This window comes from Oenanthe melanoleuca, chromosome 8, assembly GCF_029582105.1.
Source record: "Oenanthe melanoleuca isolate GR-GAL-2019-014 chromosome 8, OMel1.0, whole genome shotgun sequence".
NCBI classification, from domain to species: Eukaryota; Metazoa; Chordata; class Aves; order Passeriformes; family Muscicapidae; genus Oenanthe; species Oenanthe melanoleuca.
In genome coordinates, this window is record NC_079342.1 from 1,201,433 (window position 1) to 1,229,268 (window position 27,836).

The window sequence follows — 27,836 nt, forward strand, 5'->3', positions numbered from 1 at the left end:
TATTTTGTGTCCCACAGCCAGGAGGAGCCGGCCAAGCACGGGATTCCAAATGGGGAAAACAAAACAAAAACAAAAACAAAAACAAAAACAAAAACAAAAACAAAAACAAAAACAAAAACAAAAACAAAAACAAAAACAAAAACAAAAACAAAAACAAAAACAAAAACAAAAACACCCCACCAAAAATAAAAAACAATAAAAACAGAAAAAACAAAAAAAACAACAACAAAAAAACTAAAACAAAAAAAAACCAAAAAAAACCAAACCAAAACAAAAACAAGAACAAAAATAAAACAAAATAAAACAAAACAAAAAAAACCAAAACAAACAAACCAATAAAAACAAAAAAAACAACAACAAAAAAACTAAAACAAAAAAAAAAAAAAAAACACCAAACCAAAACAAAAAACAAGAACAAAAATAAAAAAAAAACCCAAAAAAACCCCAAAAAAACCCCCCCCAAAAAACCAACCAACCAAACAAACAAACAAAAAAAAAACCCCAAACAAAACAAAAAAAAAAAAAAAGGAAAGACAGCTGTGCTGCTTTAGGGTCAGTAAAAACTTCATGGGAAAGGATTTATAAAGTAATTATTTGAGAATTATTTTTATATCTTTATTTAAATTATATTTATTATAGGACTTTTTGGGGTCATTTTTTGTGCTATTTTAAAGGGGTTTGGCCATTTTAACTCTCATTTCCTCCAGAAATTTCCCCACACAATTTTCCAGTTTTTTCCTCAAAAATCTCTGGACTCTCACTGGATTTTGGGGCCGTGTTTGGGTTTTTAGGGCAGATTTTAGGAACTTTTCTGGCTATTTTTGGTGCAATTTCTTGTGGATTTTTGTGTTTCTCAGTGAGAATTTTTCAGGATTTTCCTGGGTTGTTAAGGCTGAATTTCTCCTGGATTTTTCCTGATGTTTTTCCCAATAATACCTGGAATTCTGACTGGTTTGGGCTGTTTAAGTGTCGATTTTAGGACTATTTCTGGCCATTTTCATATTGATTTTTGCATCTCTTAGTGTGAATTTATTAGGCTGAATTTTCCCTGGATTTTTCCCAGCAATCCTTGGAATTTTGGCAGAGTTTAGGTGTCTTAGTGTGGATTTCAGGAATTTTTGGGCCATTTTTTCTTGTGATTTTCAGCCTTTTTGTGCCATTTTAAGTCCTATTTCCTCCAGATATTTTGCCCACTCACTTCCCCAGTTTTCCCTCAGAAATTCCTGGAATCTCACTGGATTTTGGGGCCATTTTTTATTTTTTTTAGTGCAGATGTTGTGAGATTTTTCTGGCCATTTATTTTTCAATTTCTGGGGGATTTTAATGTTATTTAGAGCGATTTTTTTAGGCTGAATTTCCCCTGGATTTTTTTCCTGCTGCTTTTCCCGCAAACTTTGGGATTTTCACGGATTTTAGCCTGGTCTGGGACACCCCAGCGGGAATTCCTCCCCCATCCCGGGGAATAATTCCTTCCCAAAATCCCGTTTATGGGAATTCCCAGCTCGCGGTGGGAGGAGCAGCCTCGGGAATTTCCCCGGGCTCGGCACTGACCTGGCGGGGTCTGGGGTGGGCGTGGAGCGCCGGGGCCGGGAGATCTCCTCACCTGGGCAGCACAGACAGGGCAGGGTCAGGAGCAGCCCAAAAAATCCCAAAATATCCCAAAATATCCCCTGATCCCACAGCACAGACAGGGCAGGGTCAGGAATATCCCAAAATATCCCAAAATATATCCCAAAATATCCCAAAATATCCCAAAATATCCCAAAATATCCCCCAAAATATCCCAAAATATCCCAAAATATCCCAAAATATCCCAAAATATCCCCTGACCCCATAGCACAGACAGGGCAGGGTCAGGAAAATCCCAAAATATCCCAAAAAATCCCCTGACCCCATAGCACGGGGTCAGGAATATCCCAAAATATCCCAAAACATCCCCTGACCCCACAGCACAGGGTCAGGAATCCCAAAATATCCCCTGATCCCATAGTACAGGGTCAGGAATATCCCAAAATATCCCAAAATATCCCCTGACCCCACAGCACAGACAGGACAGGGTCAGGAATATCCCAAAAAATCATCATCATGCAGGGAGTGTATTTTGGTTTTTTTTTTTTTTTTTTACTTACTGGATAAATTCCTTTTAATCGTCCCCTGCAAGGAGAAACAAAGGGATAAAAGTGATTGGTCAGGGCAGCTGTCACCCCAGCTGAGGTGGCAGGAGGGGACATTTCCTGGGCCCCAGGGAGCAGAAAACCCCACAGAAAAAAACCCCACAAAAAAAAAAAAAAAAAAAAAAACCCACAGGAAAAAAAACCGTCCCCCAATCCCATTCCCAGTCCCCATTCCCAATACCAGAGCAGATTCCCCAATCCCAGACCCTATTCCCCAATCCCATTCCCAATCCTCTTCCCCAAGCCTAATCCCAAAGCCCGTTCCCAGAGCCCAGTCCCAATCCCAGACCCCATTCCCTTTCCCAATCCCATTATTCCCCATCCCCATTATTCCCCAGTCCCCAACCCCAACCCCGTTCCCGTTATTCCCCAACCCCGTTCCCGTTATTCCCATCCCGTTCCTTACCGGGCTGCGCCGCTGGGGTCAGCGAGAAGGGGAGAGAAGAGACACCTGGTCAGAGAGTGACAGGTCAGCACCCCAAAACCCCACAGCTCCGGGAGAGCCCCAGATCCTGGGAAACGGGGGATCCCGGGAGAGCCCCAAATCCTGGGAAACGGGGGAGCCCCAAATCCTGGGAAACGGGGGAGCCCCAAATCCTGGGAAACGGGGGAGCCCGGGACAGCCCCAAATCCTGGGAAACGGGGGAGCCCCGCCACAAACCCCACAGCACAAACCCCACAGCTCCGGGATCCCGGGAGTGCCCCAAATCCTGGGAAACGGGGGATCCCCAGCACAAACCCTACAGCTCTGAGAGAGCCCCAAATCCTGGGAAACGGGGGATCCCGGGAGAGCCCCAAATCCTGGGAAACGGGGGATCCCCGCCACAAACCCCACAGATCCAGGAGAGCCCCAAATCCTGGGAAACGGGGGATCCCGGGAGTGCCCCAAATCCTGGGAAATGGGGATCCCCGGCACAAACCCCACAGATCCAGGAGAGCCCCAAATCCTGGGAAACGGGAGAGCCCCAAATCCTGGGAAATGGGGGATCCCCGCCACAAACCCCACAGCTCCCGGGAGAGCCCCAAATCCTGGGAAACGGGGGATCCCCGGCACAAACCCCACAGATCTAAGAGAGCCCCAAATCCTGGGAAACGGGGGATCCCCAAATCCTGGGAAACGGGGGATCCCCAAATCCCGGGAAACGGGGGATCCCGGGAGTGCCCCAAATCCTGGGAAATGGGGATCCCCGGCACAAACCCCACAGATCCAGGAGAGCCCCAAATCCTGGGAAACGGGAGAGCCCCAAATCCTGGGAAACGGGGGATCCCCGGCACAAACCCTACAGATCCAGGAGAGCCCCAAATCCTGGGAAACGGGGGATCCCCGGCACAAACCCCTTTCCTGCCCCCTCCTTCCTGTGGGATCCGCTCCTTGTCCCGCCCTGGGTCCCCCCAGCTCTGCTCCTGCACATCCCAAATGCTCTGAGCAGCCAAAAAGGGAATTTATTCCGCCCCAGAGGGGCAGGTTTGGGATTTGCTGTTGGCGTTTCAGCTCTAGGGGCGGGGCAAGAGCACACAAGGCTGGGTTAAAATGATTCCAGGAGATAAAAATCGCATTTCTTACCGGGCTTTTCCTCTAAAAGAAGGCAGAGAGAAAATAAAAAACAAAACAAAAAAAACCCCAAAAAACAAACAAACAAACAAACAAACAAACAAACAAACAAAAAAAAAAAAAAAAGAAAAAAACCAAAAACCACAAAACAAAACAAACAAAAAAAGAGAAAGAGAGTGAGAAGGTGAGAGATTTTTTTTTTATAAAGAGGAATAGAAGATTTGTGTCAGGTTAAAGACAAAGCAGAGGGACAGGAGCAAGTCTCCAGTGGGAGAGGGAACATTGGGAAATATAAAAGTTTTATTTTATATATTTATAGGCATTTTAGGGAGAGAATTCCATTGGTAAAACACAAGGGCCATTCCCAGGGAGGTGTGGAATGGGATGGGATTTATGATCTCCATCCCAGCCCAATCCATGGGATTTATGAGCTCCATCCCAGCTAAATCCATGGGATTTTTGCTCCATCCCAACCCAATTAATGGGATTTATGATCTCCCTCCCAGCCCAATCTGTGGGATTTTTGCTCCAGCCCAGCCCAATCCATGGGATTTATCATCTCCCAGCAGAGCTTTGAGGCTGGTTTGGCAGAGCCCAGGACAAGCTGGAATTCCTGTCCCAATCCCATTCCTGCCCCCAATCCCATCCCAATTCCTGCCCCCATCCCAACCCAGTTCCTGTCCCCAATCCCATCCCAGTTCCTGCCCCCACCCCCCAACTCCAGCAGGAAAACGCCCCAGAAAAGAAAAGACAAAAATCACATTTGGTAAAATGCACATCCCACAAAAACTTGGTTTTCCTAATACCATTCTTACTACTATCATTATTAAATTGCTCATTTCGAGGTCAGGCTTTCCCCCTTTTTTTTATTTTTTATTTTTTTTTTTTTTTTTTGGTGCTTCCCAAAGCATCCAGCTGCCATTCCTACTCCTGAAATGCCAACAAACAGCAACTCCCTGCTTGGGAAGCAGAAACAAAACACTCGGATTTTATTTCAGTTTGGCTTGGAGAGCCACTGACACTTCAGATCCAGGTTATTTATTTATAAATCATGGAAAGCTTTGCCTGGGAACTCACTAAAAACCCACACTAAAAGCCCAGAATCCAATTTTATCATGGCTGGAGACAACTGGAATATTTTTAATGAGCCTTAGGAAAAGCAGAGGGGGATGTTTTTTATGGCAGGATGGACTAAGGGAAAATGACCTTTTCCTCCAGGAACCTGGATTCAGCTCCAGGGTGAGAAATACACCTTAAAAATCCCATGGAAAATCCTACAGATGGATTCTTTGGCTTGGGAATCAGGGCCAGACCCTGAATGGGAAGAACCCTGCAGGAACTTGGATTCACATCCAGGGAGAGAAATAACCCTCAAAAATCCCATGGAAAATCCCACAGATGATTTCCTTGACTTGGGAATCAGGGCAAGACCCTCAGGAACTTGGATTCACATCCAGGATAAGAAACACCCATCAAAAATCCCATGGAAAATCCTACAGCTGAATTATTTGGCTTGGGAATCAGGATAAGACTCTCAATGGGAAGAACATTCCAGGAACTTGAATTCACATCCAGGGAAAGAAATAAACCTCTAAAATCCCATGGAAAACCCCACAGATGATTTCCTTGACTTGGGAATCAGGGCAAGACCCTCAGAAACTTGGATTCACATTCAGGGAGAGAAATAAACCCTCTAAAATCCCATGGAAAACCCCACAGATGATTTCCTTGGCTTGGGAATCAGGGCAAGACCCTCAGAAACTTGGATTCACATCCAGGGAGAGAAATAAACCTCTAAAATCCCATAGAAAACCCCACAGACAGATTCCTTGGCAAGACCCTGAACGGTGACGATCAAAAAAACCCCCCTCTTTTTCCCTCATTAAAAAAAAAAAAATAAAAATAAATAAAAATAAACGAGGAGAAGAGGTGAGAAAAACCAGCGGGCGACACACCCTGCTCCCTTTCACCAGCCGCAAAGCGAATTTTCAAACCACTTAAACCACCCCCCTAAAACACCCCGAGAGAACCGAGCGGAACACGATGCGCTGCCGGGTTTGGGGCGCCCCGGGGCTCGCGTGGGCTCACCACGGGGGACGGGGACAGCGCGATGTTGCCCACGGATGCCCGGAGCTCGTCCGCGGTGGCCGCGCTGCGCAGCGCGTCCTTGGCCTGCAGCGGCTTGATCTTGATGTTGAATTTCTTGTGCGCCTCCTCCTCCTCCTCCGACTCGCTGGAGGAGTAGAAGTGCTTCCCTTTGGTGGGTGCAGCGCCGTCAAGGAAGGTTTGTGGTGTTACAAGAGAGGGGGTTTGGTGGGTACCGAAACCCCAAATCGGTCACAGGGTTTTACAGGGAGAGGAATCCCGAGCTGGGGGTGTCACCCCAAGAATGTGGAGCTGCTGTTCCCGGGGTAAATCCAGCCCAGGATGTGGAGCCATGGAATTGTTCAGGCTGGAAAAGCCCAATGGGATAAATCGGGTCCAGCCATCCCCCAGCACTGCCCCATATCCCACAGTGTCACATCCACAGGGATTTTTAATAAAAAATCCAACCTAAACCTCCTCTGGAACTCTGACCCCAAATAAAGGGCAGGAAATCCCGAGCTGGGGATGTCACTGCTGCACCCCAAGAATGTGGAGCTGCTGTTCCCGGGGTAAATCCAGCCCAGGATGTGGATCCATGGCTGCATTCCATGGAATTGTTCAGGCTGGAAAAGCCCTATGAGATAATCAGGTCCAGCCATCCCCCAGTGTCACATCCACAGGGATTTTAAATAAAATATCCAACCTAAACCCCCCCTGGCACTTGAGGCCATTCCCTCTCCTGTCCCCATTCCCTGGGAGCAGATCCCAGATCCCCCCTGGCTGCTCCCTGCTTGCCAAAAACCAGGAATTCCTCCCTGATCCCCCTTTTCTCCAGGACCATTCTGGTCTCCCACGGGATGTTCCCCCACTCCTCATGAATCACAAACCATCCAAATATAAATTCCCTCGGGAATGCAGATTTACCTGTGGAGTGCCAGCTCCAAATGAAAATAAAAAGGTGGAAATAGATAATAATTAATAATAAAAATAATAATAATGGAATAAAGAGAGCCAGTGACCTGCCTGTGAACCTCCTGCCAACCCAACCCAAGAGGCAAAGCCAAAACCAAAGGATATATCCTGGTTCCTCAGGTCTGATGCTGTATCCCTCCTCATCCAGCTCAGGTGAGTTCTGGATAGGGAACAACAACAACAAAAAAAAATAACCAAACAAACAGGAAAATCAGGAATTAATTAGTTCCTGGAGAGCTGGAGCAGCTCTTTCCTCCTGTGGGAAAGGATGTCCTGCACACACCTCAAATTCCACCAGGGAAAGGTTTTAATCCTTGCTTATAATTTTATAAACAATATTAATATAAATAATAAATATATATTTATGTTATATTTTCTCTGGATAAATTACAACACCCCCCGGGCCAGCCCAGAGCTCTCCAGAGCCACCTCACTCCTGGGAATTCTGCTTGACCTGCAGGTGTGGAATTGGTGTCTGGACAGAGCTGATTTCACCCAAAAATCCCAAAATGAGAGTGGGAGGAGCCCGGGATTGCCGCGGGATGCAGGGAAGCTCCAGGGGACACTCACGTATCTGTCCCAGTCGATCTCTGCATAAAATCCATTTGGGGCTCCGTTGGTTTTCTTCTGGAAAGGAAAATTCCCGTGGTTGGAAGGGAGGAAGCAGGAGCACATCCCACAAAATCCCACAGAATCCCAGAATCCCTGGAATTCCCCCACTGAGATGGAAAGGATTTGGGGATTTTTTTTTTTTTTTTTTTTTTGCATATTTCTCAGGTGGACACCCAAAATTCCTCAGGGAGAGGTGAGGAAATGTTTTGGGCCAATTTTGGGATAATCCAGCACTCCTGAGCTTCATCCCAGTGGGAACATCCCCATCCCTGCCCAAGGATGGAGGGAAAACCTCCAGTGGGAATTCTGGATGCTGCTCCAGGGAATTCCTGCTTTTCCCCCCCACCCATTTCTCTTTAACCCCTTCTCCACCAGCCTGGCTGGTTTTTCCTGCACTCCGGAAAAACCAAAATTGCCTTTATTTTTTTTTCGTTCCAAACCGAGGATGATTCCCTGTTTTCCACGCCCCCGAGCCCGGCTCAGCTTTCCTTACCCCGTTTTTATTTCCTCCTTCCTGTGTGCCCTCGGCTTTGCTATTGGAACTTGGATCATTGGGATGAGGGCTGGGCTGCTGCAAGGGGTGGGGGCGGCAGAAAAAGGGTTAAAAATCTGCTCCTCGCCTTTTTTTTTTTTTTTTTTTTTTTTAAACGCACAAAAACTAAATTTTGGGAGCTAAGGAATGCGGATTTGTCAGGAAAGGGAGGCTCAGCTGTGGCTCCACCAGGTTTAAAAGTGGATTTTTCCTGTTCAGCAGTCAAAATTTATGTGGAAAAATCACGTGGGAAAGGGTCTGGAGGATGAAAAATTATATTTAATATCTCCATCTCCAACCCCTCTGCCTCAACCACCTCCAGCAGTTTCATTTTATCCCCCAAAAATTGCATTTCTGCATCCTTGGAGGGGCCACCCGAGCTCCCTTTGCTCCTGAGAGCTGCCCATGGGATTCCTGCAGGGAGAGGGAACAGCCTGGGGGTGCTGAAATTAATTAAAAAACAAATTTAAATTAATCTAAAAAGCTCCAGTCCGAGCTGTGCCCATCCCCAAACCTCCCTGAGCTCCCTTTCCATGGAGAAATTCCTCCAGATCCAAACCCAAACCTGTTCTTTATTAATTTATCCATCCAAAACCTGTTCTTTATTAATTTATCCATCCTTAACCTGCTTTTTATTAATTTATTTATCCATCCTAAACCTGTTCTTTATTAATTTATCCATCCATTATGAACCTGCTATTTATTAATATATCCAATCTAAACCTATTATTTATTAATTTATGCAACATGAACCTGCCATTTATTAATTTATCCAACCCAAACCTGTCCTTTATTAATAAAGGACAAATTTAGGATGGATAAATTAATTTATCCAACCAAAACTTGCTCTTTATTATTTTATCCAACCTAAACCTGTTCCTTATTAATTTATCCAACCTAAACTTGCTATTTATTAATTTATCCAACCCAAACCTGTCCTCTATTAATTTATCCAACCTAAATTTTTTTTTTTTAAATCCCCCAGCACTGCTCTGCCTGCTGAGCCTCCCACGGGGCTCATCTTTATTTTGAGGTGAAATCCTAAAATCTGGATTTGCTGAAAAAAATAAAGCTCAGCCTGCACACAGAATATTTTTGATATCAAACATTAAATTTAGGAGGTGGGGCCCATCTCCTACCCAGCTCTAACACCAGGAATAAAAGCAGCAGCCACTAAAAAAAAACAAAAACCAAACCACAAACACTTCCTTGTTTTCAGGTTAATATAGAAAATAAAAATAAAGGCTGGAAACAGCACTCCTCAGGTCTCCCTCTGTCGATATTTTAATTAAAAAAAAATAGGATTTGACTTTTTTTTCCATATATTTTTCCATTATTTTCTATATTAAACAGAAAACTGCTGACAGATGCTGGTGGGGGTGGCAGGGAGGGGCGATACTCACGATGCCATCCCTGTCTGGCGACCCTCTGGAAAGGACAGAAAAAGGAGGAGTTAGTGCCCAGCCAACTCGTGGAAATTGTTATTTAAATTAAGTCACAGCAGCCAAAACTGGAATTATGACATCATCAGCACAGCTGCTCCATGAAAAGTCACAGAATTTTTTTTTTTTTTACTTTGGTGTTATCAGGTGATAAATGTGAGGGTGTGTCAATAAAGTAAATAATAAATAATAAATAATAAATAATAAATAATAAATAATAAATAATAAATAATAAATAAATGAAGTGTTCCTGCTGCCCAGCTGGCACCTTCCCTGCCCATCCTGCAGACACAAATCCCATCTGGAGGAATTTCCTGGCTCTCCTGAACGGGCTGGGAGCTGCTGAGGCTCCCCAGGGACGATAATCCCCAAATGGGATTTGGGATTTGGGATCTGGGCTGGGATTTAGGGAATGCAAACGCCCACGGGATCCAGGCGGGCTCCTGCACCTCCCGCAATCCCCGATTTCCTGCCCTGCCTTGGGGATAATTCCCCTTCACCTTTTCCAGTCCATCCCTGCCTGTGTCCCACCTCTCCTGTTCCCTCCGTCCCTGCCTCTGCTCCCGTTCCATCCCTGCCTTCCTCCTCCCGTTCCATCCCTCTCTATTCTTCTGTTCCATCCCTCTCTTCTCCCGTTCCCTCCCTGTCCCTTCTCCTGTTCCCTCCATCCCTTTTTCCACTGTTCCATCCCTGCCTTTGCTCCCATTCCATCCCTTCCTCCTCTCCCTCTCCATCCCTTCCTTCTCCTGTTCCATCCCGGCCTTTTTCCTTCTCCTATTCCATCCCTCTTTTCCACTGTCCCATCCCTTCCTTTTCTCCTATTCCATGCTTCCCTTTTCTGCTGTTCCATCCCCCCCATCTCCTCTGCTCCATCCTTGCCTCCCTTCTCCAGTTCCACCCCTCCCTCTTCTCCCTCTCCATCCCTCCCTTCTCCCCCTGTTCCATCCTTCCCTCCCGCTCCATCCCTTCCTTCTCTCCCATTCCATTCCTCCCTTTTCCACCGTTCTATCCCTGCCTTCCTTCTCCCATTCCATCCCTTCCTTCTCCCTTTCCACCCCTGCCTCTGCTCCCATTCCATTCCCTGCCTTCCTTCTCCTTTCCATCCCTGTCCCTTCCTTTTCCCGTTCCATCTCTGCCTCTTCTCTCATTCCATCCCTCCCTTCCCTCCCTCTTTTCCTTCTCCTGTTCCATCCCTGCCTTCTTCCCTCCATTCCACCCCTTCCTCCTCCCATTCCATCACTCCGTCTTCTCCTTCTCCATCCTCCCTTCTCCCCCTGTTCCATCCCTCCCTACCCGTTCTTTCCCGTCCCATCCCTCCCTTCTCCCCCTGTTCCATCCCTCCCTCTCCATCCTCCCTTCTCCCATTCCATCCCTCCCTATTCCTCCTATTCCTCCCTATTCTCCTTGTTCCATCTCTCCCTCTCCATCCTCCCTTCTCCCCTTCCATCCCTCCCTATTCCACCATTCCATCCTCCCTTCTCCCCCTGTTCCATCCCTTCCTATTCCACCGTTCCATCCCTCCCTCTCCATCCTCCCTTCTCCCATTCCATCCCTCCCTATTCCTCCTATTCCTCCCTATTCTCCTTGTTCCATCCTTCCCTTCTCTCCCTGTTCCATCCCTCCCTCTCCATCCTTCCTTCTCCCGTTCCATCCCTCCCTATTCCACCATTCCATCCCTCCCATCTTCCTCTGTTCCATCCTTCCCTTCTCTCCCGTTTCATCCCTGCCCCTTCTCTCCCTCTCCATCCTCCTTTCTCCAATTCCATCCCTCCCTATCCCTCCATTCCCCTGCTCCCTTCTCCCGTTCCATCCCTCCTTATTCCTCCCTATTCTCCTTGTTCCATCCTTCCCTTCTCCTGTTCCATCTCTCCCTCTCCATCCTTCCCTTCTCCCGTTCCATCCCTCCCTTTTCCACCGTTCCCCCGCTCCCTCCCCTCTCCGGGGCCGTGCCCGCTCCGTGCCCCCGCCGCGCTAATCAGCGCTCCGCTAATTCAATCAGCGCTGCTCTTTAATTGCAGCGTCCCCCGCCGCGGCCTCTGCGCGACCTCCCCCGCTCCGGGATCCCCCCCGAGCTGGAACTGGGGCTGGATCCAGCGATTCTCCCTCAGGAGATGCAAAGGAGCCTCTTTCCCACCCATCGGGATAAATCCCGGATGAATTTATCCAGCCGGAGCTCCTGCCTGTCCCACAGCTCGGCGGGGGATGCCGCCACCCCTGGGACAGCAGGGCGGCACTTTGGGGCTGTACATCCCTTTTTTTGGGATGTGCTCCCGCTGTCCCGCTCCTCCTTACAGCGGGAAAAGCCACCAGGGCCACCTGGGCAGGGTCCCTTGGCATGGGAAACATCCCAACAACTCCCGGCAGGAAGGAAAACAGCTCAGGGAAAAATCCGAACGGATGGGGGACACTGGGATGGTTTGGGCTGGAAAAACCCCCTGAGATCAAATCCAGCCTGTCCCTGTCCCCAAGCGCCACATCCACAGGAATCTGACACCCTTACCAGGAAGGAATTTCCCCAAATATCCAGCCTGAGCTGTTCCCAGATCCCAAATCCCCCCAGTGTCCCCTCCTGGCAGGGAGTTGTGCAGAGCCAGAAATTCCCCCTGAGCCTCCTTTTCTCCAGCCTGAGCCCCTTCCCATCTCCTCAGGGATTCTCCAGCCCCTTCCCATCCCCTCAGTGACTCTCCAGCCCCTTCCCATCCCCTCAGGGATTCTCCAGCCCCTTCCCATCCCCTCAGGGATTCTCCAGCCCCTTCCCATCCCCTCGGGGATTCTCCAGCCCCTTCCCATCCCCTCGGGGATTCTCCAGCCCCTCCCTGGACCAGCCTCAGCATCCCCCACATTCCAGATGTGGATGAATCCCCCGCCAGATGTTTTCTGGGATCAAAACCCCCGTGCTGCACCAACCATCCCAAACATCCCTGGAAATGGAATTTGCATCCCTAAGGAGCGATTTGTGCAGGGATGAATCTGCTCAAATTCCCACCGATCCCAAAAATCCCCCACCAGGAGAGCTCTGCAGCAATCCTGGGAGTGCAGGGGAACAGCTGGGATGGGTTTGTTGTTACCCAAAAATAACAAAAATTTGGGCCTGAAACGCCCCAAATTCCTGCACAGGAAAAAAAACCCCAAAATAGAAAATACCCAAAAATTAAAACCTCCAAAATTAAAAAGCCCCCAAAGTTAAAATCCCCTAAAATTAAACAAAAACCCCAAACATTAAACAAAAACCCCAAACATTAAACAAAAACCCCAAACATTAAACAAAAACCCCAAACATTAAACAAAAACCCCAAACATTAAACAAAAACCCCAAACATTAAACAAAAACCCCAAACATTAAACAAAAACCCCAAACATTAAACAAAAACCCCAAACATTAAACAAAAACCCCAAACATTAAACAAAAACCCCCAAAATTTTAAAAATCCCAAAATATTAAAAATCAAATTAACCCCCCAAAATTAAAAAACCCCAAAATTTAAAAAAAAACCCCAATTTAAAAAAAAACCCCAAATTAAAAAAACCCCAAATTTAAAAGAAAACCCCAAAGTTTAAATACTCCCAAAATTAAAACCCCGCCAAAAATTTAAAACCCCCCCAAAATTTAAAAAAACCCCAAAATAAAAAAAACCCCTAAAATTAAAAAGAAAAAAACCAATATTGAAAAAAAAACCCCCAAAATTAAAAAAAAAAAAAAATTAAAAAAATCACAAAATTAAAAAAAAACCAAAACAACCCAAATTAAAAAAACCCCAAAATTAAAAAAAAAAGCCTCAAAATTAAAAAACTCAAAATAAAAAAAAAACCCAAAATTTTAAAAACCCCCCAAAATTTTAAAAACCCCCCTGATCCCACTCACGTGGAGTCAGTGTCCTTCTCTTTCCTGCGTATCCCAAAGGCTTTCCTGGTTCGTTTTTTCAATCCTGAGGGTGGAAGGAACACCAAGAAAAAGGAAATTATTAAAGAAATCCTCAAATCAATCCTCCTACAGGTTCCTCATTCCCTCACCAGAAATCCATAAATGAGATGGAAAAAAAAAAGGCTCCAAAATCCCAAAATTCAACTTAAAGTTGAAAAAAAGTTCTTTTCCCCCCAAACTTTAATATTATTTCCTTTTTCCTCCCAAAACTTTAATATTAATTTCCTTTCCCCCCCAAACTTTAATATTATTTCCTTTTTCCCCCCTCAAACTTTAATATTATTTCCTTTTTCCCCCCAAACTTTAATATTATTTCCTTTTTCCCCCCCCAACTTAATATTATTTCCTTTTTCCCCAAAACTTTAATATTATTTCCCTTTTCCCCCCCAATTTTAATATTATTTCCTTTTTCCCCCCCAAACTTTAATATTATTTCCTTTTTCCCCCCAAACTTTAATATTTCCTTTTTTTCCCCGCCAAACTTTAATATTTCCTTTTTTTTCCCACTTTAATATTTCCTTTTTCCCAAACTTTAATATTTCCTTTTTTCCCACTTTAATATTTCCTTTTTCCTAAACTTAATTTCAATTTAATTAATTTCACCAATGCCAATTTTCCTTAATTATTATTAATTATTAATTATTTCCTTCATTAATTATTGCCCTCCTCACGTTGCAGCTCTGGGGTAACCCGAGCCCTACCACACCATCAATATTTCACTTTCCTCATTTCCATCTCCTGGAATTGTCCAAATCCAGCCTGGGACTGGATTCAATCAAATAATGAAATAATTCCAGGATTTTATGATTGCAACCCTCCCCAGGCTTGGAACAGCTCCACATTATTCCAATTTTTATTTCAATTTTTATTCCACATTATTTCAGTTCCATTCCAATTTTTATTTCACACTATTCCAGTTCTATCCCAATTCTATCCCAACCTATTCTAATTTTTATTCCAATTCTTATTCCAGGTCTACTCCAATTCTTATTACTAGTTTTATTCCAATTCCATTCCACGTTATTCCAGTTCTATTCCAATTCTTTCCCACACATTCTTACTCCAATTCTTTCCCACACATTCTTACTCCAATTCTTACTCCAATTCTTTCCCACACATTCTTACTCCAATTCTTACTCCAATTCTTACTCCAATTCTTACTCCAATTCTTACTCCAATTCTTACTCCAATTCTTACTCCAATTCTTTCCCACACATTCTTACTCCAATTCTTTCCCACACATTCTTACTCCAATTCTTTCCCACACATTCTTACTCCAATTCTTTCCCACACATTCTTACTCCAATTCTTTCCCACACATTCTTACTCCAATTCTTTCCCACACATTCTTACTCCAATTCTTTCCCACACATTCTTACTCCAATTCTTACTCCAATTCTTTCCCACACATTCTTACTCCAATTCTTACTCCAATTCTTTCCCACACATTCTTACTCCAATTCTTACTCCAATTCTTACTCCAATTCTTACTCCAATTCTTACTCCAATTCTTTCCCACACATTCTTACTCCAATTCTTACTCCAATTCTTACTCCAATTCTTACTCCAATTCTTACTCCAATTCTTACTCCAATTCTTACTCCAATTCTTACTCCAATTCTTTCCCACACATTCTTACTCCAATTCTTTCCCACACATTCTTACTCCAATTCTTACTCCAATTCTTACTCCAATTCTTACTCCAATTCTTACTCCAATTCTTACTCCAATTCTTACTCCAATTCTTACTCCAATTCTTACTCCAATTCTTTCCCACACATTCTTACTCCAATTCTTTCCCACACATTCTTACTCCAATTCTTACTCCAATTCTTACTCCAATTCTTACTCCAATTCTTACTCCAATTCTTACTCCAATTCTTACTCCAATTCTTACTCCAATTCTTACTCCAATTCTTACTCCAATTCTTATTACTATTTTTTTATCTCAATTCTTATTCCAACTCTATTCCACATTATTCCAATTCCATTCCAAGTTACTCCAATTCTATTCCAATTTTTATTCCACGTTATTCCAACTCTATCCCAATTTTTATTCCACGTTATTATCCCAATTCTATCCCACAGTATTCCAATTCTATTCCCATTTTTATTCCCCATTATTCCAATTCTATTCCCATTTTTATTCCCATTTTTATTCCCCATTATTCCAATTCTATCCCACACTATTCTAATTTTTATTCCATTTCTTATTTCACACTATCCCATCTCTTGTTCCATAGTATTCCAATTCTTATTACTATTTTTACTCCAATTCTTATTTCAATTTTTATTCCACATTATTCCAATTCTATCCCAATTTTTATTCCACATTATTCCAATTCTATCCCAATTTTTATTCCACATTATTCCAATTCTATCCCAATTTTTACTCCACATTATTCCAATTCTATCCCAATTTTTATTCCACATTATTCCAATTCTATCCCAATTTTTACTCCACATTATTCCAATTCTATTTCACACTACCTAATTTTTATTCCACATTATTATCTCATTTTTATCCCACATTATTCCATTTATTCCCATTTTTATCCCAATTCTGTTCCCATTTTTATCCCAATTCTCCCACCCCAATTATTCTATTCATTAATGGATATTAATTCATTTAGAAGCCCTAGGCCAGGCTGGGCAGGGTTTGGGATTTCCCAGGATTTTGGGATTAATTAATTATTAATAATTATTATATGGGGATTAATTAATTAATTATTAATAACAACTAATCACTATGTGTGCACCTTTCATACCCTTCCCAAGGGGGAAAAAAACAAAAAAAAAATACTAAAATAGGAAAAAGTTAAAATTAACACTGAAAAATTAAAATGGGGGAAAAAAACCTAAAATTAAAATGGGGGGAAAAAAACCTAAAATTAAAATGGGGGGGAAAAAAACCCTAAAATTAAAATGGGGGGGAAAAAAACCCTAAAATTAAAATGGGGGGGAAAAAAACCCTAAAATTAAAATGGGGGGGAAAAAACCTAAAATTAAAATGGGGGAAAAAAAACCCTAAAATTAAAATGGGGGGAAAAAAAACCTAAAATTAAAATGGGGGGAAAAAAAACCTAAAATTAAAATGGGGGGAAAATAAAATTAATTAAAATGGGGAAAAAAATAAAATTAAAATGGGGAAAAAAATAAAATTAATTAAAATGGGGAAAAAAATAAAATTGATATGGGGAAAAAAATAAAATTGATATGGGGAAAAAAATAAAATTAATATGGGGAAAAAAAATAAAATTAAAAAAATAAAATTTAAATGGGGAAAAAATAAAATTAAAATTTAAAAAGCACAACACCTAAAGTGAAATTGAAATTCCAAATGAATCAGTTTTGGGGGGTTTGAGTACAAAAACCCAGCAGCTGGAAGCACTTCCAGCCTTTCATTGCCACAAAAAAAAAAAATAAAAATAAATAAAAAAACCCTCGGAAGTGGCTGGGGAGGGAATTTTGGGTCTGAACCAAAGCTCTCAATGCTGGCACAGCAACAGGGCCTCACTTTGTGCTCCTGGGAACAGAAAAATCCCCAAAATCCAAAATATCCACCTGCAGGGTGGGGTGTTGTGGGGAAAAAAAAAAAAATAATCAACGGGATGGGATTAAAGAAATGGGTTTGAAATTGGCTGGTGGGAAATAATGGGGGAAATAAATGGGGAAAAAGAAAAGAATAAGGAAAAAATAAATAAATGGGGGAAAAGAATAAGGAAAAATAATGGGGAAAAAGAATAAGGAAAAAAATAAATGGGGAAAAAGAAAAGAATAAGGAAAAAATAAATGGGGAAAAAGAATAAGGGAAAAATAAATGGGGAAAAAGAATAAGGAAAAATAAATAAATGGGGGAAAAAGAATAAGGGAAAAATAAACGGGGGAAAAGAATAAGGGAAAAATAAACGGGGGAAAAGAATAAGGAAAAAACAAATGGGGGAAAAATGATAGTGAAAAAATAAATGGGGATAAATAATAATGGAATAATAATGGGGAATAAATAATAATGGGGAAAATAAATGGGGAAAAATAATAAGGAAAAAATAAATGGGGATAAATAATAATGGAAAAATAAATGGGGATAAATAATAATAGTGGGGGAAATAAATAATAATGGGAAAATAATAGTGGGAAAATAAATGGGGGAAACAATAATGGGGAAATAATAATGGGGAAATGGGGGGGAAATAATGGGGAAATAAATAATAATGAAAAAATAAATAATGGGGGAAAAATAATAGTGGGGGAAACGGGGGGGAAATAATGGGAAAATAAACAATAATGGGGAAATAAAAGGGAAAAATAATAATGGGGAAATAAATAATAATGGGGAATAAATAAAAATGGGGGAAATAATGGGAAAATAAATTGGGGGAAATAATAATGGGGAAAAAATGGGGAAAAATAATAATGGGGAAATAAATAATAATGGGAAAATGGGGGGTAAACAATAATAGGAAAATAATTAGGGAAACTAAATAATAATGGGAAAATAAATGGGGAAAAGAATAATGGGAAAATGGGGGGAAACAATGGGAAAATAAATAATAATGGGGAAACGGGGCGAAATAATAATGGGAAAACGGGGGGAATAAACAATAATGTGAAAATAAATGGGAAAAATAATAATGGGAAAATCAATAATAATGGGAAAATGGAGGGGGAGGAGAACAAGGAGAAAAATGGGGAAATAAATAATAATGAGGAAATGGAAAAACAAACTAATAACGAGAAAAGGAGGAAATAAATGGGAAGGATAAATCCCATTTCCCTCCTCTCCCAAAATTCAGTCAGGATTCCTACCACAGACTCTGGATAAATCCCATTTTCCTTTATGTTCCACCTCTCCAATCCTAATATTGCATCAGGATTATAAATTATAAATATTCATATAATAGATAATATCTTTATTATAAATTATATCAAAATTCCTGCCACAAATTCTGGATAAATCCCATTTTCCACCTCTCCAATCCTAATATTGGATCAGGATTCCTGCCACAGTCCCTGGATAATTTTTAATTTTTTTTTTAAATTTTTTTTTAGTTTTTGCCATTTTTTTTTCAAGTTTTTCCACTTTTTTCCCCCCCCAGGTTTTTCCACATTTTAATTTTTTTTTTTTAGGTTTTGCCACATTTCTTTTCCCAGGCTTCACCACATTTCTTTTTCTTTTAGGTTTTGCCTTTTTTTTTTTTTTTTTTTTTTTTAATTGGTTCTTCCCATTTCTGCAGAAAATTCCAGCAGAATTCTGTAGAAATTTTCCAGTTCTGGAAAAATCCACCCCAGAATGAAAAGATGGAGAAACCCTCTTGGATCTGAGCTCTGGATTTCTGACCAAACATTGGAAAATCCAGGTCTGAATTTGGGATATTTCCATCAAACCTGCTGGTGCATTTCTCAAAGAAAAACCCCAAAATTTTCCAACTCAAATAAAATCCCAAATTTTCCCTCTCAAACAAACCCCCCAAAATTTCCCTCCTCAAATCCAAACTCCCTAAATTTTGCCTCCTTAAATAAAAACCCCAAAATTTCCTCCTCAAATCCCAAACCCCAAATTTCCCTCCTCAAATCCCAAACCCCAAATTTCCCTCCTCAAATCCCAAACCCCAAATTTTCTCCCCTCAAATAAACCCCCCAAATTTTCCTCCCCAAAAACCCCCAAATTTTCTTCCTCAGATAAAAACCCCCAAATTTTCCTCCTAAAATGCAAAACCCCAAACTTACCTCCTCAACCCCAATCCCCAAATTTTCCTCCTCAGATCCAAACTCCCTAAGTTTTCCCCCCTCAAATAAAAACCCCAAATTTTCCTCCTCAAATCCCAAACCCCCCAAATTTTCCTCCTCAAATCCCAAACCCCCCAAATTTTCCTCCTCAAATCCCAAACCCCCCAAATTTGCTTCATCAAAAACCCCAAATTTGCTCCCCCAAACCCCAAATTTTCCTCCTCAAATCCCAAACCCCCAAATTTGCCTCCTCAAATCCCAAACCCCCCAAATTTCCCCCCTCAAATAAAAACCCCCAAGTTTTCTTCCTCAAATCCCAAACCCCAAAATTTGCTTCATCAAAAACCCCAAATTTGTCTCCCCAAACCCCAAATTTTCCTCCTCAGCTCAAACCCCCAAATTTTCCCCCTCAAATCCAAACCCCAAAATTTCTCATCTCAAATAAAACCCCCAAATTTTCCTCCTAAAATCCCAATCCCCAAATTTTCCTCCTCAGATCCAAAACCCCAAATTTTCCCCTTAAATAAAACCCACAAATTTTCCTCCTAAAATCCAAACTCTCCACATTTTCCTTCTCCAAAACCCCAAATTTTCCTCCTAAAATCCCAAACCCCCAAATTTTCCTGGATCATTTCCTTGCTGAGCCCTGCAGACAACACTGAGCACACCAAAAAAAAAAAAAAAAAAAAAAAAAATTACTGAAACAAAAACCACCTAAAAATAAAACAAAGCTAAAAAAAAAAAAAACAATAAAATGAATTTTTTTGATGACACCTCCAGCATCCCAAAAACTGAGACCACCAGGATTATTCCAGAAGGATTTTCCCAATTTGGATGTGAACAGAGGAAATCCTGGTTTGGGTTGGGAGGGAATTTTAAAAATTTAAAAATATAAAAATTTAAAAATTTAAAATCTCCCAAATGTGGAATTTCCAAACTTCCAGGTTTGGGGGATTCAGAGAAATTCCCTCTCTGGGGAAGTTTCTCCTGAGTTTTGGGGAGCAATTCCAGGAAAATCAGGAATTATTTCCTTAAAGGAACTGCTCCTGCTCCGGAATTCCCAAATTTCAGGAGCCAAACCCCTGCTGGGCCTGGGAGCCTCCCATGTTTGGAGTTTTTTGGGGTTTTTTTTGTTTGTTTTTTTGGGGATATCAATGGGATTTTTAGACATCTGTGAAAAATTGACATTTTTCTCCCAGAAGAATGAAAAAATATCCCATATATATATATATATATAAAATATCCCATATATATATATATATATATATATAAAATATCCCATATATATATATATATATATATATATAAAATATCCCATATATATATATATATATATATATAAAATATCCCATATATATATATATATATATATAAAATATCCCATATATATATATATATATATATATAAAATATCCCATATATATATATATATATATATAAAATATCCCATATATATATATATATATATATAAAATATCCCATATATATATATATATATATATATAAAATATCCCATATATATATATATATATAAAATATCCCATATATATATATATATATAAAATATCCCATATATATATATATATAAAAAATATCCCATATATATATATATATATAAAATATCCCATATTTATATATATATATATATATAAAATATCCCATATATATATATATATATATAAAATATCCCATATATATATATATATATATAAAATATCCCATATATATATATATATATATAAAATATCCCATATTTATATATATATATATAAAATATCCCATATATATATATATATATAAAATATCCCATATTTATATATATATATATAAAATATCCCATATATATATATATAAAATATCCCATATTTATATATATATATATAAAATATCCCATATATATATATATAAAATATCCCATATATATATATATATATATAAAATATCCCATATATATATATATATATATATATATATAAAATATCCCATATATATAATATTCCATATCCAGCAGAAATTGCTCATCCTCTGCCATTCCCAATGAACTGAATTCCCTTTTTTTCCAAGGAAAATTATCCCAAAAAAAAAAAAAAAAAAAAAAAAAAAAAAAAAAAAATCCCTCAGCCCCACTCAGAGTCCAACATTCCAGCAGGAAAAGCCATTTAAATAATTAATTCCAATAATAATTAAATCCCTTTGAGGTGAACGCTGCAAGGAACTCTGAGTTTCACACAGGTTTAAAAGTTTCACCTCCAGTTAAGCCAAGCTTGTCAAAACCATTGAATTAATTATATTAATATTCAATAATCACCCCTGAAAGGTGAATTAATTATATTAATATTCAATAATCACCCCTGAAAGGTGAATTAATTATATTAATATTCAATAATCACCCCTGAAATGTGAATTAATTATATTAATATTCCATAAATCACCCCTGGAAGGGGCCAGGCCTTCAGTGGGATCTTGGATTGAAGTTCCACCCTCCCACAAATCCAACCAATTCCCAATTATTCCAAAACTAAAAAAAAAAAAAAAAAAAACCAAAACAGGAATTATTTCTGATTTTCCAACTTCTAGGTTTGCATCGACAATTTGGGGAACGTTTCAAGCTGCTGAAAAATTCACTTTTTATGATCAGTATTTCATTTTTATCCCAAATTTTTTTTTTTTTTCCATGCCTGATTGGGTCATGGCAGGTGATCCCCCCCAGCCCTGGATCCATCCCCAAAGCTCCTGCCAGGCCAAAATCCTCCAGGAATAAAACAAAAAAACAAACCCCAAAACAGCCTCAAAACCCCAAATTTCCTCCCCGTGAGCAGCCTCAAAGCTGAATCAATAACTCGAACCGAGGCCTGCAACAATTAATCCAAATTAATTCCCCTGGAAACGCTGGAATTCTGGTTTTAAATCCAGATTTTCACATTTTCCCTGCCATGACCTGCCCCTGCCGAGGGGTGGCTTTGATGTCACGGGCTAAAATTAAAATCTCTCTTTGCTTGTGACTCTCATCAGCACCAGGGAAAGCAGGGAAGGATTTTCCCGGGATCTAAAGGACAAAAAAAAAATTCATTTCCTTCACCCCAAAACCCGCCCCAGGAGGGGATGGCACCCGGATTCCAGGGAGCAGGGGATATTTGAAATATTTGAATCCCATTAAAATTCCGTGGAAAACCTCCCCGGGTGGATTCGGGCAGGGGCAGCCCCAGATTTGGGGGATATTTTGGGAATCTGCCCAATTTCTGCCTGTCATCCCAGCGAGCCCGGCCCTGCTGCTGCCACCAAGGGGCCAAAAATCCCCCAAAATTCAAGATATTCTGCTCTTCTCGGCCCTGGAGCATCCATTCTGCTGGAATGGAATTAAATCCTTTCCCTGCATCCTGCTCCAGGAGGAATTAAAATTATAAATAATGAAGGAGAGCTTTACATACAACTGAGACAGAGGAGAAAATTCCTGTCGTGCCCAGAGGCTTTTCCCACACAGATCCTGTGCCTGGAGCCCACATTCCCTCCTCATCCCCCTTTTTTATGCCAAAAAAAAAATAAAAAATAAATAAAATCCAATGTCTCCTCCTCCTTCCCCAGATCTGCATCTCCACGGCAAGAAAAAAAAAATAAAAAAATAAAAAAATCAGCTCAAGTTGCAATTTCCTCCTTCCCCACTGAAATGATGCTCAACCATCCAGGGAAAAACTGCACAGCCCCAGCTCCATCCTCTGTGCAGAACATCGGGATGAAATATTAATAAAAAAATAATAATTTAAAAAATAATAAAAATAAAAATAATTATAATGATAAAAAATAGAATAAAAATAAGACTAAGACTAAAAATAAGACTAAATTATAAAATAATAAAAATAAAAAATAAAAATAAAAATAAATATAAAATAAATAATAATAAAATAATAATAATAAAAAATAATAATTAATAAGATAATAATTGCAGGATTTACATCCCCACGGATGCAGCCGGCTCCGTGGAAAAACCGGGAATTTGCAGAGCCCGAGCTGCCTACACAGGGCTGGGGATGGAATTACAAATAACCCGATATTAAAATAGAGAATATTGTAATCCCGGAGCCCGGGGCTGGGGGCGGGGGAGGCTCGGAGGGCTGAGAACGATTTTTAACGCAATAATTTTATTCAGGAAAGGATCAAACCCCCCCCGCGGGAGCGCGCCCGGCTCATCACCCACCTTCCATCATGGTGGCAGAATCGCATTCCTCAATTTCCGAGGAGCCTGGAGAGGAAAAGCCCCGGGAGGGCGGCTCAGCCGGGCGATGATGGGGATGAGGATGGTGAGGATGATGAGGATGAGGATGAGGATGGGAGGAAGAGCCGCAGGCCGTGGATGCTCCGCGCCTGTATCCCCGGAGCGCGGAGGATGCTCCGCGCCCGCCCCGCGCTCCTCACATGCGCGCTCGCTCCCGACACACCCCCCGGGAACGCTCCAACCTATTTCCCAGATTTTTTTTTTTTTTTTTTTTTTAATTAATTATTTATTTCCCCCCCCCATCACCCTGTGCTCCACCGCTTTCCCCAAAAGCAGAACCCCGCTGCCCGCACCTCGTGACGCACTTCCCCTCCCTTAATCCTATTGCGGGCAGCCCGGTTAATTAATTCCCGGCCGCTGTCAGATTAGCGGCGTGCGGGGCTGGGAATGAGGGGAAAAAAACCAGAATGCAAAGGGATGAACGGGGCTGGGTGAGGCAGAGGAGAGCGGGATGAGGGCACAGCGCGGCGCCGCTCGCAGCCGCTCCCGAGCCGGGCTGACGTCAGGGCGGCGATCGGCCCCGGAGGAGGATGCGGGAGGGATTTCTCCGCCGCCGCTCCCAGGGAATTCATCTCGCATGAGGGGAAACGGAGCGGGGAACAAAAGAGGCCGGGCAGGGATGGGAGAGCGGAGACGGCGCTGGGCCCGCGGCCCCCGGTGTCGCCGTGTCGTGTGTCCCATCGTGCCGCCCTGCCCCGCGTCCCCTCGCGATGCCACCCTGCCCTGCCACCCCCCAGTGATGCCACCCTGACCCCCTTTGCGATGTCACCCTGTCCTGTGTCCCCTCGGGATGTCACCTGCCCTGCCACCCCCTAGTGATGCTACCCTGACCTCCTCCGGGATGTCACCCTGTCCTGTGTCCCCTCATAGTGCCACCCTATTCCCCTCCACGGTGCCACCTTGCCCTGTGTCGCTATGATGCCACTCTGCCCTGTGTCCCCTCTCAATGCCACTCTCCTTGTGTACCCCGTGATGCCACCCTGTCCCCCCGCACGATGTCACCTTGCCCTGTGTCCCCTCGGGATGTCACCCTGCCCTGTCCTCCTCCACCATGCCACTCTCCGTGTGTACCCCAATGATGCCACCCTGTCCCCCCACACGATGTCACCTGCCCCGTGTCCCCTCGCAATGCCACCCTGATCCCTTTTGGGATGTCCCCTCTCAATGCCACTCTCCTTGTGTACCCCGTGATGCCACCCTGTCCCCCTTTGCGATGCCACCTTGCCCTGTGTCCCCTCGGGATGTCACACTGTCCTGTCCCCCTTCACGATGCCACTCTCCGTGTGTCCCCCCCATGATGCCACCCTGTCCCCCCACACGATGTCACCCTGCCCTGTGTCCCCATGATGTCGCCTTGCTCTGTGTCACCAGGACACCCCCCTGTCCCTCGTGATGCCACCCTGTCCCCTTGTCCCCACAATGCCACCCTGTCCCCTTCCCATGCCACCCTCCGTGTCCCCCGTGATGCCACCTTGCCCTGTGTCCCCCCACAATGTCACCCTGCCCTTTGTCCCCATGATTCCACCTTGTCCCCCTCCACGGTGCCACCCATCCCTGTCCCCGTCCCCAGCTGCCCCCGAGGATCCCCCGGGGGCTCTGCCACCCTCATCCCTTCCCAAAATTAGGGATCGCGCCTGGTTTATCCAGGAAAATCGGGATTTAAACCTGAAATCGCTGTAACCTCTCCCAAAGCCGGGTTTTATTTTTTAACCTGGCAGGGAAAGTGCTCTGACACCCCCTCCAGGCTTCTCCTGAATCCTCATCCCCAACATCTCCCGCGGCTGGATGGGACAGCCCCCCCAAAAAAAACAGCCCCCCCAAAAAAACAGCCCCCGCATCAGCATCTCTGGGATCAGCCCCAGAGCTGGTCAGGATCTCTCCCTGCTCCGGAGCAATGCTCACAAGAGTTTTTCCCATTAAAACAAACCAAAAAAAAAAACCCCAAAATCCAAACCAACCAAAAAAAGCCGTTTTTCATTAATGAACATCAAATTTTTTTCTACCCCCTTAAAATATAAATTCTCTAGTAAAAACAAACAAACGAAAAAAACCCACAACAAAATAAACCGAATTTTTTTTCCCCCTCCTATTTACAAATTTAATCCAGAAGCCAAACTCCCCCGAGGGTGTGGCTAAACCAGGAGGGAGCAGGGCCCTGGCAGGTGGGAAATGGCACAGCAGGGCCACGGGAGGGGATTATGGAGCAGATGGTTCCTCTAATCCCTGCCAGGACCCTGCGAGGTTCCTCTAATCCCTGCCAGGATCGAGCCCAGTGCCCTGGGGAGCTCTGGAACCTGAGCTCAGCCCTGCAGCGCTGCCACACCTGGCGTGGGCAGTGTCCAAATCCCTGCTGGACACGCCAAAACAGCAAAAATCCCCCAAAAAATCCTGCACGGCCCCAGAATTCCCACTTGGGCAGTGCCCAAATCCCTGCTGGACACACCAAAACAGCAACAATCCCCCAAAAAAATCCTGCACGGCCCCAGAATTCCCACTTGGGCAGTGCCCAAATTCCTGCTGGACACGCCAAAACAGCAACAATCCCCCCAAAAAATCCTGCAAGGCCCCAGAATTCCCACCCCTGGCAGTGCCCAAATCCCTGCTGGACACACCAAAACAGCAAAAAAAACCCCCAAAAAATCCTGCACAGCCCCAGAATTCCCACTTGGGCAGTGCCCAAATTCCTGCTGGACACGCCAAAACAGCAACAATCCCCCCAAAAAATCCTGCACAGCCCCAGAATTCCCACCCCTGGCAGTGCCCAAGGCCAGACTGGGATCAATCCCAAAGGGAAGTCCTGTCCCCATCCCTGCAATGGGATGAGCTGTAAGGTCCCTCCAAACCTAAATTTGGGGGTTCTGTGACCCCACACCCTGTGGGACCCAGGACAGGGCCAGTGCTCCCTTCCCACAGCTCCAGAGGGTTGGTTTTCCTAAAGAGGGAGAGCCAGGATAGCCCTGCAGATCCTTCCCAGGCCATAGGGATAAAAAAAAAAAGTGATTTTCATCAAATTTCCCATTTCAGCACCGGGTTTGGGCAGCTCCAGCTTTCCCGGGATCCCTGGGATGTCCCTTGTGAAAAACCTCCTGCCCTGGGTGAGACCAAAATTCCCCTTCCTGTGGCCAGAACTAACCAAGGACACCAGAGCTGCTCCTGGAACGGGACCTTCCCAAAAAAATCAGGCGGCACAAATCCCCAAAAGCAAATCCCTCTTTTTGAGGCAAAACCCCGCTATTTCCAAATTTCGGAATTCCCACTTGGGCTTCCAAACCCCTCCGAGCTGCTGCAGGGACAAACCGCATGAAAAACCCTGGAAATCTCCGAAGGAGCCACCAGCACGGAATAAGCCGAGGGCCCGAAGATGAGAAAAAATGGGAATAAAAGCGGCAGCGGATGAGTCAGGGAGCGCATTACTCACCCCGGCAGAGTCAGCCGCGGCTCCATGTGACAGCGGAGGAGCGGCCCCGCCCGGCGCCGGGATTTGCTAAATAAAACCCCAATCCTCGGCCTCAGCCTGGCAAATCCCCGGCCTCGGGGTGTTTGAGCCCCCCACGCCGCTTAGGACGGGGTCTAGCTAAGCCTGGTGGGGATGGGCTCAGCCTGGAGCTGCTCGTGGCTGTACCTGTGAAATTTGGTTTATAGAGGACAAGGGAAGGGACCTGCCACTGCCCCGGGCTGCTCCAAACCCCGGGGCTGGGGACACTCCCAGGAGCAGCCAATGCTCTGGGAATTCTATTCCAGGCCCTCACCATCCCCACAGCCAGGAATTCCTTCCCAATATTCCACCTAAACCTGCCCATTTCCAGCTTGCAGCCATTCCCTGTGTCCTGTCCCTTGTCCCCAACTCTCCTGAGCCCCTCCAGGGGCTCTGCACAAGGGACAGGATCCCACAACCTCCCCAGGAGCTGCTCCTGCTCCAACCCCCACAAATCCCAACACAGGACACCCAGCAGCCCCAAAAGACCCTCCCTGCTCACCCCACAACAGATCCCACCTCTTCCTGCTCCAGGATCGCCCCTGGCCCCCACCCTCACCCCTAATAACCAGGGACTAATCAGGGTCATCAGCACCACCCCCCAAATGGGGATGAGGTGCAGCTGCCCTGGGATGCTCCAGAACACTGAAAATTGATTAATCTTTATTTTCTGGGGGGAAAAAAATCATTCAGGGGCACTGGCAAAGTCCTCATGTAGGCCTGGTCCCACTGCCTCACCCAAAATATTACTGAGCCCATTTTGGGTTTGGTCCCTGGGAGCATCAGCCTGGGTTGGGCCTTAGGGTGGGAATGGATCCATCCCCGAGCCTGGGGGTCAGAGCTGCAGGAGATTTTCCACCTGCCCACACCATTCCCGAGGGTTTTCATTCCTGCTTCTGGAACGGAGCTTTTGCCTCCTCCAGGTGAAATTTCCCAGCTGTGTAAAGAAATCCAGAGAAACGAATCCTGCCCTGGCACAACCCAGAGCGTCAGAAACGCCAGAGGAGTCTCCCACCGAAATCTGAGGTGGTTTTGGGTCAGTCTGCTCGGATCACTGCTAATAAATATTGAAT

The 27,836-nt window shown here is 43.7% G+C and overlaps 1 protein-coding gene across 13 annotated transcripts in view; it reads right to left on the reverse strand.

The window, feature by feature from the left end:
- The window catches only part of SGIP1 (SH3GL interacting endocytic adaptor 1), a 52,284-nt gene extending 28,865 nt beyond the window's left edge, over positions 1-23,419 (reverse strand). For 3 of the 13 annotated variants that reach the window (XM_056498068.1, XM_056498062.1, XM_056498060.1), the window contains exons 1-10: positions 23,211-23,286; positions 13,232-13,295; positions 9,331-9,355; positions 7,354-7,410; positions 6,889-6,943; positions 5,815-5,990; positions 3,739-3,750; positions 2,581-2,592; positions 2,130-2,154; positions 1,552-1,603 (exon numbers count right to left, since the gene is read on the reverse strand). In XM_056498068.1, the coding sequence (XP_056354043.1) occupies positions 1,552-1,603; positions 2,130-2,154; positions 2,581-2,592; positions 3,739-3,750; positions 5,815-5,990; positions 6,889-6,943; positions 7,354-7,410; positions 9,331-9,355; positions 13,232-13,295; positions 23,211-23,220 (488 nt within the window). In that variant the 5' untranslated portion in view covers positions 23,221-23,286. Of the gene's footprint in view, positions 1-1,551; positions 1,604-2,129; positions 2,155-2,580; positions 2,593-3,738; positions 3,751-5,814; positions 5,991-6,888; positions 6,944-7,353; positions 7,411-7,888; positions 7,967-9,330; positions 9,356-13,231; positions 13,296-23,210 lie in introns of all 13 variants that reach the window. The other 10 variants (XM_056498067.1, XM_056498063.1, XM_056498065.1 and 7 more) reach the window with 6 other exon arrangements.
- Positions 23,420-27,836: the final 4,417 nt, after the last annotated feature.